Source organism: Melozone crissalis, unplaced genomic scaffold (assembly GCF_028551555.1).
Source record: "Melozone crissalis strain CALT ecotype California unplaced genomic scaffold, PUWL_Pcris_2 ptg000032l_1, whole genome shotgun sequence".
Classification (NCBI taxonomy): Eukaryota; Metazoa; Chordata; class Aves; order Passeriformes; family Passerellidae; genus Melozone; species Melozone crissalis.
The window spans coordinates 3,189,992-3,207,036 of NW_026535810.1; the positions used below are offsets into that span (position 1 = coordinate 3,189,992).

General features: G+C 46.1%; 1 protein-coding gene across 2 annotated transcripts; it reads right to left on the reverse strand.

Annotated features, from left to right (window-relative positions):
- Positions 1-1,741: 1,741 nt before the first annotated feature.
- GOSR2 (golgi SNAP receptor complex member 2) lies at positions 1,742-16,271 on the reverse strand. 2 transcript variants are annotated; one of them, XM_054281548.1, is made up of 6 exons: positions 16,211-16,271; positions 13,856-13,920; positions 11,251-11,359; positions 9,281-9,413; positions 6,311-6,451; positions 1,742-2,778 (listed from the first exon to the last, which is right to left on the reverse strand). In XM_054281548.1, exons 1-6 carry the CDS (start codon positions 16,237-16,239, stop codon positions 2,617-2,619), a joined length of 639 nt encoding a protein of 212 aa, XP_054137523.1. In that variant the 5' UTR covers positions 16,240-16,271; the 3' UTR covers positions 1,742-2,616. The 2 variants fall into 2 exon arrangements, with proteins under 2 accessions (XP_054137523.1, XP_054137524.1); XM_054281549.1 differs by lacking the exon at positions 6,311-6,451.
- Positions 16,272-17,045: the final 774 nt, after the last annotated feature.

The following is a 17,045-nucleotide window of genomic DNA, read 5'->3' on the forward strand; positions in this document are numbered from 1 at the left end:
CTACAGAGTCCCCTCCTGAGACCAGCTCACCCCAGAGCTGGACCTCGTGCCCCAGTTTGGAAGCAGAAGTGAGTGAGGTGTTTGCTGAGGAAGGAAACACCACCAAGCTGCAGCAGCAAAGCCTCCAGGGCTGCAGCTCCAGCTCATTTCCTTTGGCAGGGACCACAATCCCAGCAGGGCTCCAGCTCAGTCCCCCTGCAGCCAAAGGGGAGATGTGGGGCTTGAAGGAAGCACCCCTGTCCCACTGCCACGGGGTTTTTGGGTTTCACACAATCACCTGAGATGCCCTGGAAATCTGTTTGGATTTACAGGCACCACAAACGTTTCTGATGTCACATGTCCCCAAATCCAGCTCCCCAGGTGGTTCCTTCAAGCTCCAAGTGTCACCTTTGGGTGTCATGGGTAGCAAGGACACTTGGCTCACCAAGGGGAATCTGTGCAGGGACAAGGAGAGTCCAGAGGCAAAATAAATCAACAGGAAAATATCTATTAAAATGGCAAGCTAGGCTCAGAAACAGAAGAAAAATCCAGTTCCAAGTACCTTATGGCTCCTACCACAGCCCAGAAGGAGAGAGATTGGCCAGAGTCTCACCTTGGTGTAAGACAAACCCTGAAACTTCAAACAGTGACAGCCTTAAACCCCAACACTGTAAAATCCAGTGGAGATGCATCAGTTCATCAGAACTGACATTTCCCAGGGACCCTTAAACCCCAACACTAAAATCCAGTGGAGATGCATCAGTTCATCAGAACTGAGATTTCCCAGGGACCCCCTGCAAGTGCTCAGCTGCCCTCTCAAGGGCTGAATCCATCAGATTTCATATCCAAAATAAATTTCATGCAAATTTGGATTTCTGTTGATGATGATTTCTGTTACACAACCAGGCAGATGCTCCATCACTGCAGATTCCCTCTTTTCCTTTTAATTCCTTAATTCCTTGGGCTCAAATGAAAATCAGCTCCATGCTTGCTTTGCTGCAGTATTTCCTTGGAAAACCTGGACAGATGAGGAACTCCAAGAGCAGGAAACACTTGGAGAAATAGCAGGAAAGTATCAAACACATGGAGAAGCCCATGAACAGGGGCCACTGGTCACTCCAGCTCTGCTCACCAGCATGGCCCTGTCCCATGGCCCATAGTCCCTAAAATTCATTCTAACATTTTTTCATTTATTAAAACCCTTTCTCCCAGTTTGCAACACATAATAAAAGCAAAGCTCAGTGCAGTCAGCAGAATGTAGAGCTTGTGATTACTTATTAATCCAGAGACCCACAACCATTCCAGACAGGAAAGAGGGGAGGAATTGCCAGCATCATCTATGTATGACCCATCTGTGCCACTGTCAGACACCAGGGAATGTTCCAGAATTGTCACACATGGGGATGGGAATGGATCTGCAGGGTGACTGAAATGGACGATCCCAAAATGCCACCTCCACCAGACACCCCCAGGCTGCAGGGGAAGCAGTGCCAGGATCTCACAGCTCCAGTGTTTCACTGGGACAGGGAATGACCCCAAAGGGATGAATGTGAGCCAGCACCACCCCCAGGAGGTGACACAGCTGAGTGTCCCTCACAGGAACTCCACAGGTGCAAAGGGCAGCACAGGAATGCCCTTGCCAAGGTGGGGATTCTCCATGCCAAGGCACAGACTTGAGGAAACTCTCCTGACCAAGCTGATGTTCAGTGCCAGGGCCTGTTGTGCTGATCCCACCATTCCCCTGGTGTGAAGAACCTGTTCCAGCTCTGTGACCAACCCTACACCTCCAGGGAGTACAGGGGGACTCACCTGCTCCATCCACTCAGAAGTTCCAGCTCCAGAGCCCCAAACCCAACCTGCACCTCAGGAAATGAACACAGCTCCCCAAAGCTCTGTGCTCCAGCATTAACAATCTCAGTTTTAGAGGCTGCATTTGGCAGGAAGCCCAGGGAGATGCCACAGGCCTGATGTGCATCCCAGTGGAAGCAGGAGGGAGCAGTAGGGGCACTCAGCACCCCCTGGGAAGCAGCAGGGCAGAGAGAGGCACCAGAACACCCCTCAGAGGAGCAGAGCAGCATTTCAGCCTAAACCAGAGAGATGTGTGCTGGGTAATACTGTGTGTGAAGTTTACTGAGGTTATAACTGTTCTAAGACTCTTCCCCACACATCCTCCTCCTGCTCCAAGCAGATGGGACCCCTTCACTTCCCAACTCTTTTTGCACACTCAGTGCCATCAACACTGTGAAATTCTCTGTGCCATTCTTGCACTGCAAAATGCAGGGGGTCAGGTCAGAAAGTATGGCAGCATCCTAGGCTGTGCCTCTGCATCCTCCCATCCCTCTGTGCCCAAAGGGACATTCCTGCCTTGCTACAGCTGGGCACAACGTTCACTTCTGCTTCCTATTAACCTGCAGGCTTGAGGGGAGAGCAGTAAAGGCCAGGGGTTATTTTCACAGGGCCATTCTCAAGCACAGTGTCCCATTTCCTGACACATCCATTTCCACACGTGCCTTCCACGTGACGCTGTCCCAGCGGGATTTATAAACTCTGAAGTCCACGGGAAGGGCTCATCCAAAGCAGCACCCAGAGGAAATTCAGTTCTGGAGGCAGTCAGTCCTCATGCAGGAGGCCAGCAGCTCATGTCAGGTACTGCACCACAAGGAACATGATGAGGCAGGTGACAGCCATGCCCCCCAGCATGAGGAACTTGTCCTGGAAGGCGCGCTTCTCAATCAGCCGCATCACCGTGTTGGACAGCCCCAGCATGTTGGCAACGTCCAGGATCTTCTTGTGGGTGCCCTGGGGACAACAAAACAGCAAAGACACGATCACCCTCGTGCTCTGAGACTTCTTGTTCCACAGTGCAAGAGTGTTTCATCATGGGGGATGAGTGATGGGTGTCACAGACATCTTTTATGAAAAATCTTTTCCTGAGGATTTTTCCTCCTGAGAAGCTGGGAGGCCTCAGGAACAAAATGTAAACAATGGTTATCTGCTGCTGTGGAATGCAACAGATGCACCTGGGATTGGTCTCATGTGGTTGTTTCTAATTAATGGCCAATCACAGTCAGCTGGCTCGGAGCCACAAGCCTTTGTTATCATTCTTTTTTATTCTATTCTTAGCCAGCCTTCTGATGAAATCCTTTCTTCTGTTCTTTTAGTACAGTTTTAATATAAAATAGATAATAAAATAATAAATCAAACCTTCTGAAACATGGAGCCAGATCCTCATCTCTTCCCTCATCCTCAAACCCCTGTGAACACTGTCACAGATGGGTTTGAACTTCTCTCAGCCAACCATCCCTACCATTCCACAGGAGGTGGCCATGGGACCCTGGAAACTGTCACCATGATATTTTCTGAGAAATCCCTTCACCAGGATTTCTTCTCCTGGGAAGCTTCAGCTTCTCCCTGTTTTGCTGCTTTGGAATGTGATTTGGAGATTGTTTACCCAGCATGTGAACTGTTTGAATTTAACGACCAATCATGGTCCACCTGTGTCGAGGTTTTGAAGAGTCACAGGTTTTAATTATTAATTTTTGTTAAGCCTTCTCTCTGTATCCTTTCTCTTTCTTTAGGATAGTTTTAGTATAATATTCTTTAATATAATATCATAAAATAATAAATCAGCCTTCTGAGAACTTGGGAGTCAGATTCTCATCTCTCACCTCGTCCCGGGGATCTCACAAACACCACAGAAAACAACTGGATGTTTGGACTAATTAACTCATACACATGAACAGGAATGTGGTTAAAGACACAAAACAATCTCTCTGGACTGAGACAAGATAAAAAGTGGCTCAGAAAAATGCACTCCTTCAGGAGGAGTAAGAGCAGACCCACATGCAGAAGTTTCTCAGTGCATAAAACAGAGATTTGCAATGCCAAACTACAGCAGCAGTGCCTTGTGTTCCAGGCAGTTCAGGCCCTTCACTGAAGTTGGGTTGTGTCTCTGCTAGTCCCACATAATCAGTTTTCTTCAGTTCCCACAGCTCCTATTAACCCCTTTCAGAAGAAAACCAAACCTTGCTGGATGAACAAAAACCAAATATGAAACTTTAAAATGAAAGCAAAACAACAGAAAAGGAAAACTCTTCAATTCTTGCAGTCATGGAACAGTGGAATTGTACAACTGGATCAGTTAAAGGGACAATCTAGGAATAATCATTCCATACCTGTCTATTTATACCAAATATACAAAAATTACAGAGAATAAAGCTATTAGTGTGCAAAGGAGGGACATGAGGGTGGGGAAAGGTTTGGAGGAGTCACAGGAGGAGCAGCTGAGGGCAGAGCTCAGTGGGGCTGCAGCTCCAATCTCTGCTCTGGGACAGGGACAGGAGCCAGGCAATGGCTGGAGCTGGGCATGGGGAGGGTTGGGTGGGATATCAGGAAAAGAATCTTCCTGCAGTGGCTGCCAGAGCTCCAGGAGCACTTGGACAACACTCCCAGGGATGCACAGGGTGGGGTTGCTGGGGTGGGATTGTTGGGGTGTCTGCAGGGCCAGGAGTTGGACTGGATCATCCTTGGGAAGTCCTTCCAACATGGGATGTTCCATGATTCCACATTAACCCATTTCTCTTTGCAAGCTGTCTCTAGACCAGTTGCTCTGCCAGATGTTCTCAGGCAACAAAATCTGTGTCAGTGCAAGAAAAGCTGAGTTAAGGGGAAAAGGAACATGAACAAACATTTCCTCACCTGCAAGGGAGAACACTCAGGAATGTGATGGCCCTGAAAGCACAGCCTGTGTGTGCCAGCAGCCAGGGACAGACACACAGCAATTCCCTGCCCAGAGAAAAGGCTGGAGGAGAGCCAGGAGGCCACAAGAAACAGATCTCCTCATCCCTGCAGGGCACCAGGGCTCCTCTGTGGCACCTGGGAGCTCTCCTGTGGTGGATGCACCTTCCTCTCTCAGGAACCCTCCAGAATTCATGTGCTTCTCCCAGTCCCTCATGAGAGATTACCTTGGATCAGTGATTTCCCAGCTTGGAGAATCAATTCCAACTCCCTGTGCAGCAGCCCAGAGCTTCACAGGGTGGACAAATATCTACAATCCTCTCAGGGATGCAGGGACTTCAAGAAAAGTACTCTTTTCAAAAAGCATTCACAACCCAAATCTTCTCCAGGCACTAATAATGAATCCTTCCAGCCTTTTCCTCATGAGCTGGCAGCAGAACCTCTCCCTCTCCCCACCACTCCTGTGGCCAGACTGCTCAGCAGCACCATTCCTCTGCAATGAACACTGAATTTTCTTCAAGGTTTTTCTAATAATGAACCTTGTCTTAAAACAAATCCATACTCACCAGGTCAGTGAACAAGTGACCTGAACCAGAAGTTAAAACTCATCTTGGAAAGAACTCAGCTTCAAACTCTGCTTTAATGTCTCTGTGTAAGATCTGTGGGTTCAGGGCTTGGTCATCAGAGCAGGGAGCAGAGGAGGAGCTGCAGCTCCAATTTGGAGCTGGGCTGGTTCTGTGCAGGGCTGGAACCAGGCAGCCTGGAACCCAGCTCAGCTCCCCAGGTGCAGACCAGGCTTGCACTGGTCACACCATGGAGCTGCAGCTGTGACAGACCTGACCAAACCTGGGATTTATGGCATTAAAAATACCCAAACCTGGCATTTATGACATTAAAAATACCTAAATCTGGCATTTATGGCATTAAAAATACCTAAATCTGGCAAATACATCTCAAAATAAAGCACAAAACTGAGAACAGCAGTTGTCCCCATCAGAAGATGAATACAACAGGCATTTCCCTACATTTTTCACAAGTCCAGTTTCTCCTCACACACTTATTATTAAAAAGTTTTTTGTATCCTTGAGTTTTTCACTCAGAACTGACCATCACTTTGAACAGTCTGTAAAATAAAAGGCAAATATTTGCTATGAAGAGATGTGCAGAAATGCAGCTGTTTTCAGCAGGGAGGGAGGGATTGTTGGGGTGCAATATCTTTATTACTAATCTTAATCACAGGTGCTCTAGAGCAGCTTTGTGGCTGCTCTGAGTGATGCTAATCTGAACCAACATCTCCCTGTTTACTGTCCCTCCTAAACCTGAAAAAACAACAATCAACCAAAAAAATAAACATTCAGCACTCCAGATGCTGCCCTGCAGGTGAAGGCCAGCCAGCCCCAAGAGATCCTAAAGCTATTCCTAACAGGATGGTAAAATGTAAAGATTTCAAGTTGTTTAAATGAAATTTGGGCCTTTCCAGCATCCTCAGCTCGGAGCAATGTACCGAAACAACACATATATTGATTTTACTTAGCCTGATCAGCACGAAGACAGAAAAATGTGGGGTTTTTGTGGTAAAAAATGATGCCCCCACCTTTAAAGTGACTCTCTGGTCCCTCAGCCCAGCCAGGATGTTGGTGCCACTGCCAATAAGCTCATCCATGCCTCGGTGGGCACTCTGCAGGGATTCATTAAACTGCAAGGTTTCGTCGATCGGGATGGTGGTGTCAGAGTCCTGTGGGGAAAGCAGGGACTCGGTTACCTGCTCACTCAGAAACACAAAAAGCACACAGCCAGAACCCAACAGGACTGCCAGGATTGTGCTTAGATTATTTTTTTTAATAATGATTCTAAATACAACATTGATATTTGAGTGAAAAGAGTAATTTAGAAAATATAGGGAGGAAGCCAAAAGGCAAAGCTGAGCAGCTGCTCAACTGTAATGAGATGTCAAGGATGAAAAGAGCAAAAGCAGAGAATTTTTATAATCTCAGTAGGAAAGGTGAAAGACTTGTGAAAGATTTCACACCACATTTCTGAGCAACAAAAATGAAAAAAATGTTTGGAGATGACATTCTAAACAAATTTCTGGCAGTGAGGGCAAACAGACATGGGCCTGGTTCCCTGAGCTCTGGCTTACTCATCAACCAGAGCCCTATTTAAAAAAATATATTAAAAATTAGTATTTTTCATGGGTTTTTTCCAGAAAAGATGCATTCACTCATGTAGGAACTGGAAATCTTGAAATGGAAATGACAGGGTAAAACTCTAATCTGGACAGGATGAGATCATCCCTGTCTGCCAAAGGCCTCCAGGTGGTTGTTTCTGGACACTACTCCATCCTGAGGGGCAAGGACCAGCCAATGGCAGATTCACAGTCATGTGAATTGTCACAAATTTCCATGTGACTGGCTCTTATTCCAGATATTTAACAACCTTCAAACCAGCAGATTTCATTTCTTGTACAAGGTTTTTTAATCCACTATAAGGCAGCAATAAAAATAGAGAAGTAGATTTGTGACACCCCACAAAGGCATGGAATGGCACCAAAGCTCTGTTTTGCTGCTTGTGATTTTCTCCAGGTACAAGGAAAGGCTTTAAAGATAAATACAATTCTTAACTCTTGAATTAAGCAAACTGTTCAGAACACTGCTACAGCTGTGTTCCAAAAGGTTTTCTGGATTTTCCAGTGATTTACTCACAAACTCAGCTGAGTATATGAATAGGAACTGTGGAAAAATGTAACCAAGAGAGGCTGATAACTGACAAATAAACGTCATTTTCCTATTAAAGGATCATTTTAAAGCCGTATTTTTGTAGCAAACTAAAAAGAAATACAAAGTAATTGTGTATTTTTTTTCATCTACTATACCTTTCAATATCTGAAGGAGAAAATAACTCATCTGCTCTATATTTTGCATCTGCAAGCCTGTTGTTTCTGAACAGCAAATTTTCCTGTAGGAAAACTTGTCCCTACTTGCAGAGAAACACCACAATGTTTAAAAACACAAATTGCAGTGTTTCCTTCAAGCCTTGTTTACAATTTTGAAATAGCCAACAAAATACCAGACATTATCTTTATGGCAGGCTTTGAGAAATGCATGAAACTGCCCAAATCTCAGTTAATTAGGATTGCTCATATTCTTTCTCTCTTGTCCTGACAATGATTGACAAAATATTAGGTGAGATGCCTTTAACAAAGAAGGGAAATAAAGAGGGAAATCAAACAAAAATGTAAAAATAGCATTAAAAAACAAAAAACAAATCAAAACAAAACAAAAACTTGACAAAAACAAATAAACAAAATTTAAAAAAAACAATAAAACCCAAGACTAACTTTTCAGTTGCAGAAAAGTGAAATCTGAAAGCAAGCCTACATTACTGAGAGCAAAATTCCCCCAGCAATTTGCACTGGGGGGACTTCCCAAAGGAGGAACTAACAATAACAGCTGGACCAGATTGATGTTATTTCCAACTTTTTACTCATTTCTAGGCAAAAAGTGCTTTGTCCCAGCTGTGTGATTTGTGTTTGGCTACACTGAAGTTTGCTGACATCTGCTGCCAGCAGGGTGTGTAACACCCAGGCTTTTCACAGATTTTAGTATCTGGCAAACATTTGACACAAATCCAAGTGAAATGTACAGTTTAGTACCTACCTCACTGACCCTTTTACAACTGCTGTGTAAATCCAGGTGGAACTGCACTGAATAAAACATGAGTGGCAGCTTCTGGAGCTTTTTCCTGTTACCTTAAGAGCCCTGCTTTTCCTCAGAGAGCTCCCCACATATTTTGATTCCTCTCCTCCTTTACTCACACTCCCAGCAGTCTCCAGCATTCCTGTTTACACACTCCCTGCCTCCCCCCTGCTGGAGGGAGGCTTTTCACAGATCTCAGGATCTGGCAGACATCTGACACAAATCCAAGTGAAATGCACACTTTGGTACCTACCTCACTGACCCTTTTACAACTGCAGGTGGATTGCACTGGATAAAACAGGAGCAGCAACTTCTGGAGCCTTTTCCTGTTACCTTAAGAGCCCAGCTTTTCTACAATTTCTATGTAAATCCAGGTGGAACTGCACTGGATAAAACAGGAGCAGCAGCTTCTGGAGCATTTTTCTTTTACCTTATGAGCCCAGCTTTTCCTCACAAGAGCTCCCCACATATTTTGATTCCTCTCTGCCTTTACCCACACTCCCAGCAGTCTCCAGCATTCCTGTTTACAATCTCCTTGCCTCCCCCCTGCTGGAGGGAGGCTTTTCACAGATCTCAGGATCTGGCAAACATTTGACACAAATCCTGTACACTTTGGTACCTACCTCACTGACCCTTTTACAACTGCAGGTGGATTGCACTGGATAAAAGAGGAACAGCAGCTTCTGGAGCCTTTTCCTGTTACCTTAAGAGCCCAGCTTTTGCTCACAAGAGCTCCCCACATATTTTGATTCCTCTCTGCCTTTACTCACACTCCCAGCAGCTCCCAACAATCCTGTTTACAATCTCCCTGCCTCCCCCTGCTGGATTTGAGCTGCTGGAGCACCGAGAGCCCCAGCAGGGATATTTACGTTGGTGGTGAAGGTGCGGGCCAGCAGCTCCTCCCGCTGCCTCTCCTGCTGCTCCCGCAGGTACCGGCGGTGCTGGAAGTTCCTCAGGGCTGTCTGCAGGTGCTGCACGTCGTATTTCAGCTGGTCCACTCGCCTGCAAAGGAGCAGCAGCACAAAAACAGAAAATCAGAGGGTTTTGGGAAAGCTGCAAGAGGCAGGCCTCAGATACAGCAGAATGTGATTAGAGCTAAGCAGTAGCCATGAGATTGGTCAGCTGAAAAACTGTGTAAGAAGTAGAAAAGTAAGTACAAACAGAACAATGGTCTGTGTATTAATGCTTGGCTAGAATAACTCCCTAAGCTACAGATGTCTAGTGAGATATTAGGAAGTTTTAAGCTTAATAATGGAGCTCTGTTCATTGTGTTTTAAGGCTTACACACAGGTATTGTATTCTAAATGAGCAGGCATTGTTTTAACCACAGGTATGTGTGCCTATAGCGGTTGGACAGAGCTACTGTCAATGTGCTTTTACTTTGTGTGGTCAAAGAACTTTTAAAATAAGTTGTAACATTAAGTTCTTCGTCTGATGTGAGCTGCTGGCATCTTCCCATTGTCATAACCATGTAATGAGACTGATGCTGGAAAATCAAACAGCTCAAAGCACATTCCACAGCAGTTCCTCCCTGTTTTGTGATTTGTACATAGCCCCCAGCTGCCAATCTGCTTTTCTGAAGATTCTGCTTTTCTGGTGCTTTTTGTACCAGGAAAGGAGCATTGTAAATTAACAGCAATGAATAACAAGGAATGATGGGTTCTGCTTCTCTACAAGATGCAGGACATCCAATGCGAGGCTGAAATTCCACACCTACATCCTCCCTGTCTCATTTTTCTACTACATAGGTGATTACTGCACAGGTGATTATTCATTTTAATCAATTATTTAGGCTCCAGGCTAATGACAGAATGTGAAACAGAACTCCTGAGTTGTCTTGGACATCCTATCCCAGGGATTGTCTCTTCGGGTGTTATAGAACTGTATCCATTTCTCATTTAACACAGATTTGGGAAGATGGTAGGATTTGTACAGGTTCTATTTTATGACCCTCCCCTTTCATATAAAAGATGATGCTTTCCAGTTTCCTTAATTAGCATCATGTTCTGAAGTTTGAGGTTTTGTTAAAAGGAGCTCCAAAGTCAGTGGGTAATACAGGAGATACCTCAGACATCTCCACTGGGCTGAAACAAATCATGTCCAGAACTCCACTGGTCCTGATTAAATGATTGATAAAATTTAATGTTTGATTGGTAAATTTTAATGATCACCAGACTATCCTGGTCTAGTGGAAGGTGTTCTTGCCCATGGCAGGGGTTGGAAATTATCTTTAAGGCCCCTTCCAACCCAAACCATTCCAGGATTCTATAAAGAAATCCATGACTATTTCAGATACTGGCCCCTTTCTTTGATACAGGTGACATGAAATCCACCCTTACTATCTATAAGGACCTTTTTGGACTGAACATTAATAACTGAGTCATAGAATTAATTAAGAGCAGCAAGTCCTGATGTCTGTGGTCCAACCTCCTGCTCAAACCATTGCTCACTTTAGAAATCTCTTTATTTCAGTCACCAACAGCTTGGAAAATGGCACTAAATGAAGGAATTTGACTCTCTAGCTCCAAAATGCCATTAAAAGCAAGGGACAGAGTGCATATTCTGCTCATCTGAGAACAGAGCCATGAATCCAGCTGCATCACCTGGACTTTATGATCTTTGAGGGCTTTTCCAGCTTTAATGATTCTCATGATGCTGGGGTTAAATGCAGGAAAGTGATTTTTCCTCTGTGCCTCAATTTTTCTACTGCAGAGCACAGAGATGAGTTATGCAAGGTATAAAAGACTTCACACAAATCAAAAGCAAAGGGCTTCGGTAAATTTAATTAAAATAATTACAAAGACTACTCTGCACAATCACAGCAAAGCAGTGAACTCACAGTTTGGCACTCTGCCTCTTGTTGGGAGGTTCTTTGCTGGACAGGATTTCCAGACGTTCCAAGTTGCTGAATATGTTGTCTATTCTTGCCTGAATCTCATTTTCTACCACTGCAAGGAAATAAAAACAGGATTTGACTTGAATTAGACAACTGCAATCTGATAAAGGCAAATGCTCAAAAGCATTCAAAGTAATATGTAAAAACTGATAGATTCAAAATTAAAATGAAATTATGTATGGATGAAAATAATCAAGTGACTGAGAACTATAAATACAATGAAATGTCACTTTTTTAGCTCAGTAATTTGACACTCTCACCTTTCCCTCCTCCTCTCAGAAGGCAGCTAGGAAAGCCCCTGCTTGTTCCAGCCATCTGAGCCTCTTTCCCCATCAGAATTAGGATTTCAAGCCCACACATTCCCCCTGCAGCCCCTTCCTGCTCCCTCAGCAGGATTTGCTGCCACAAGAACACAGAGAAGCATCATCAACCACCTGCCAAGTACTCCACACAGCAGGAGTGCCCAGAAAACCACTCTCAGCAGCACCCAGAGAAGCAAAGAGCACAAACAACCCCATCTTTGCATCTCACACAGCCAGGGAGTGACTGACTCACATCCTGAGACAAATCAATGAAATTGTGCTAATCCACCTCCACTTTCATTTACTGCAGCTGAATTCAACACAGGAGAGCTGACAGACTCTGGTTTGTCAGACCAAACTACACTACTGCACATTTTTCTGAGCAGGAAGGGACTATTTGTGCTCAAAGTTGGAAAGTTTGATTTCCTGCTCCCTATTCCTGCTCTTCAACCATGGATAATCCTGTTCTCCATAAATTCTGAAATACACACTACTAACTTTATACAGAGAGAAATAGATAAATATATTTATTCATTTATTAACAATGTAAACTGGTGAACTGACTGTAAACTACATACTCGTACCTCTTGAAATGGCCTCAAGTAAAAGAAACAAAATGGCAAATTATACTAATTTTCAGGATTTTTAAAATCACCCCCAGTGAACAGAAGTCTGGGAAGTCTGGCATTGCAGAAAGAGTAGTACAAACACCACAAAAACCAGAATTAGTAATTCTATTTTTTGGAATAAAATACTATAAATATAATAAATAATATAATATAATATAAATTATATTATATTGTACTATATTACATCACATCATTACATTATATTACATTACATTATATTATATATCATTATATGATATACAGTATTATAATGTATAATGTATAATACAATAATAACAATAATATGAAGAAGAAGATGAAGAAGATATATATTATAAATATAATTACTAATTCTATTAGTAACTGCTATTTTTTGACAGAAAATTTATCACAGCCCTTCCTAGAGCCCAGTCATGTTTCACAGATGTGTTCAAGGTAAGAGAATCAGTGAACATGTGCAGAAATGCATCCAGCCCCTGCAGTGTCCTTTCACCTCAGAAGTTCTGATGAATCCATCACTAATGACTCATGCAGGAATTAAGAGTTCAAACACAGGTCCAAAATTCATGTGCCAGTTGTGCACTGGGGTAAAAAGTCCTGCCACACATATCAGAGCATCTCATGATTACAGTCATTTATGAGCACAGGGTTATAGTCCAATTTACTGAGGCAATTTCAGACCCAATGGTCCTACACAGCTCTCATAAGGTGGAGCCACAGGTTCTGACTCTGATGGAGCATCCTGCACACAAAATCACAGCATCTTCCCCAAAACTGCACTGAGCACCTTTAGGGGAAAGCTGCCAGGTGGTGGATGCTGAGGGAATGACAGCACAGCAGGGCAGGCTCAGTCACAGCTCAGCTTTCTGACAAACCAGCCCAGAGATGCTCTCAGTCTGCAGCTCTGTCCACACCAAGAACTCCAGGTGTTCAAAAACCTCCATGAGAGCATCAGTGTGGGGGTTTTGATCTGTTTATTCTGAAGGCTGCACAGACACCCTGACCATGAGCTCCAAAATCTAACAGCGTCTAAAATGTGGCATTCTGTCACCCTGGTTTTTTAAGATTTTCTAAGCCTTCTGATGTTGACATTCTTGTAGTGAACTTTCTCAAACACTTTCTGTAAATAACTCATTGTTTTTCATTCCTTTATGGAGGAGGAGAGAGTTGATGGACTGTTGGCTTGACCTGTGTCATTGCAGAGGTGTCACTGTCACCTTCCAAACCGCTGTCACTTTTGTAAAACTATAAATATTGGAGTCAGAGAATAAAACTGCCCTTTTTTTCCCTTCACCTTGAGAGCGGTGGTGTACTTGTGTTCTTTCGTGTCGTTCAGCGACAGCATTCTACCACAAGATTAAAGCAGCACCCACAGCAAGCATTCTGTCAGTTAAAGGATTATAACAGGAAGATGGAGCAAATTCTTGTCCTGTCTTTTCTGCTCTGTCCTCATACAAAATATCACCTTACTGAAGTTAAACAGCAACATGATTTCAATGATTTCTGAATTGGTGATGTGTCTCAGCAGCTGATCACAGTGGCTCAGGAGCTAAATTTGTTCCAATAATAACTGTAAATTTAATGAGAAGGCACACAAGGTTAAAAATGCAAATTAAATCAACCTCACTCATTACTTACAGTGCACTGACTCTTTGTCTGAAGTCTCCAGGTGCCCCATGTAAGACTGGACCTCATGGACCTGCCTGTCAGGACACAAAGAGAAAATGAACAGAAAAGTCAGCTAACAAACACAAAATTATTTCTTAGCACCTCACTTTTCAGCTTCTTTTACTGAAATGCACTTTTCAGAAGAGCACTGGAATCAGCAGCACAGTGTCAGAGCAGACAGCCCAGCCCTGACCACCAACCCAGGTCCTCAGCAGGAAGCAAGCTGTGCTCTCACCTCATATGCACCTACAAAGTAACTTTATTAAAAAACAGAAATCAAGGTGAAGGTTATGAAAAACACAAGAAACAGCTGTCCAGCTTGATTTGGAGGTGACAGTGGGAATGATTTTCATGGTCTCACAGCATGTGAATTCACAGGCATCAACTGAAATTAAGAGCTTGTAATTATAAGAAAAAGATATTATGGCTGGACAAGCAGTGGCATAGGAAAACAAAACAAAAAAAAATTGATGGTTGTTAAATTATTCTGGAACTAGATGGGCTTTAAGGTCACTTCCAACCTGAACCAATCAATGATCACAAAATGAGGCAGTACAGAAATGGGAACAGGACACCACCAATGCCCATATCCATAACAGCTGCTGTGACATTCCTGCATTTCCAGATCTCCAGCAGGATGTCCTGCTCTTCCCTGCAGGGTCACTCTGCATCATTATTCAGTGACAGAGAAATGAGGATTCAACACAATTCAAGTCTCTTACCATCCCACCTCCCTTAACAGAGTCCCACAAAATGCAAATTGCCACAGAAATTTGGAACACTGGCTTAACTGCGCCCTTTGGCCCCTTTCCTGTGAGTTACTCCACAAGTATTACCAACAGAACCACGAGATTTTTTTGCCTTATTTTGCAATTCCCACACAACTCCTCCCTCTCCAGACCCACATGTGAAATGTGGGATTTACCCTCAAGCAGCCCCACACCTCCAGAGATGGTTTAAACAGCTGCAGCCCCTCAAACCCTGCTGAGAATTTCTTATATACAAGCGTGCTTTAAATAAACCGGCAGCGATGGGCGGCAATCCCCGCTCCCGGTGCCCCGGGCTGGCAGAGCCCGCGGGGCTGACGTGGCACACACGGTTCTGCCCCCGCCGGGATGGGTTTTTTTATGGGGAAATGCTTTTTAAGGGCGCTGAGATCTGTGGGGTGTCAGTGTGGGATCCCGCACACCCGGCCCGGCGCCTCATACACTTGGTTTGTGGGTCTGCCCCCGATCCTCCAGACAAATGCTGGTTTGACGGGACAGCCCTCACGCAACTCAGTCCCTCAGACCCCTCAATCCCTCACACAGCCCTCATTCCCTCACATCCTTCTCTCAATCCCTCACACCCCTCAATCTGTCACACACCCTGCAATCCCTCACGCACTTGTTGGTTTGCTCGTACAGCCCCTCACACCCCCCTCAATCCCTCACGCACCCCTCTCGACCCCTCACACCCCTCTCGATCCCTCCTGCATCCCTCAATCCCTCACACAGAGTCCCCGAGCCCTCACACCCCTCTCAATTCCTAATGCACCCCTCTCAATTCCTAATGCACCCCTCAATCCCTCACATATCCCCCGAGCCGCCACACACCCCCTCAATCCCTCACACACATCCCTCAGTCCCTCATTCACTTGTTGGTTTCCTGGCACAGCCCTCACACCCTCCTCAATCCCTCACTCACTTGCTGGTTTGCCGGTACAGCCCTCACACACCCCTCAGTCCCTCACACACCCTTTGGTTTGCCGGTACAGCCCCTCACGCAAACCCCAGTCCCCCACACACTTGTCCGGTTGCTGGAAGAGCCCTCGCACATCCCTCAATCTCTCATATCCCCCTCAGTACACCATGCACTTGTTGGTTTGCCGGTACAGCCCCTCACACCCCCCTCAATCCCTCCCACACCCCCAGAGCCCTCACACCCCTCTCAGTCCCTCACTCAATTGTTAGTTTGCTGGTACAGCCCCTCACACATCCCTCAATCTCTCACACACTTGTTAATTTGCTGGTACAGCCTTCACACACCCCTCAATCCCTCACGCATCCCTCAATCCCTCACACACATCCCTCAGTCCCTCATGCACTTGTTAATTTGCCGGTACAGCCCCTCACACACCTCCCTCAATCCCTCACACACCCCCCGAGCTCTCATACACTCGCCGAGCCCCTCATGCATTTGTTGGTTTGCTGCCACAGCCCCTCACACCCCCAGTCCCGCACTCACTTGTTGGTTCGCTAGTACAGCCCTCACACACCCCCCGGTCCCTAATGCACTTGTTGGTTTTCTGGCACAGTCCCTCACACCCGTCAGTCCCTCACTCACTTGTTGGTTTGCTGGTACAGCCCCTCCATCCCGCACCGGCTCCGCTCCGCACACGTCACCTCCCGCCACTTCCGGCCCCGCCACCTCCCGCTGCTTCCGTTTCCACTTCCGCCTCCTCCCGGGCCGCCCTCCCGCCCCTGCAGCGCCACGCAGGGCCGCCAGGAGGCGCTGCAGGACCGGCGTGGCGCTCGCAGGGCGGGGCCGGGAGGGGTGGGAGGGACAGGGAGGGAGCGGGCAGGGCCAGGCGGGGCCGTGAGGGACTGGGCGGGGCCGTGAGGGGCGGGAGGGACCGGGCGGGAGGGACCGTGAGCGACTGTGAGGGACTGTGAGGGACTGGGCGGGACCGAGCGGGGCCGTGAGGGGTGGGAGGGACCGGGCGGGGCGTGAGGGACCGGGAGGGACGGTGAGGGGCAGGGCGGGGCCGTGAGGGACCGGGTGGAGCCGTGAGGGGCGTGAGGGACCGGGAGGAACCGGGCGGGGCTGTGAGGGGCCATGAAGTGCGTGAGGGACCGGGAGGGACCGAAAGGGACCGGGAATGGCGTGAGGGGCGTGAGGGACCGGGAGGGACCGAAAGGGACCGGGAATGGCGTGAGGGGCGTGAGGGACCGGGCGGGATCGTGAGGGGCGGTGAGGGACAGGGAGAGACCGGGCGGGGCACAGGTACAGGTAGAAACTCTGATTGATTAAAAGGCTGAAATTAGGTCTATAACTCTGTCTTGTCACTGTGGTTTAATGGAAAATAGTTCTTGTCTACAAGTGTAATTTCACGCTAATAAAAGCTTGATTGGGAAAAATTGGGAAAGGCTTGTGTTCTGTAAAGTGTTCAACTCTATAC

Excerpts from the sequence above, each read along its gene's own strand:
- GOSR2 (XM_054281548.1), bottom strand. The coding sequence starts at position 16,239 with ATGGAGGGGCTGTACCAGCAAACCAACAA. Across the intron at positions 13,921-16,210 it reads CTGTACCAGCAAACCAACAA|GCAGGTCCATGAGGTCCAGT; the intron begins GTGAGTGAGGGA and ends GTGTCCTGACAG. Across the intron at positions 11,360-13,855 it reads AGACAAAGAGTCAGTGCACT|TGGTAGAAAATGAGATTCAG; the intron begins GTAAGTAATGAG and ends ATTTCCTTGCAG.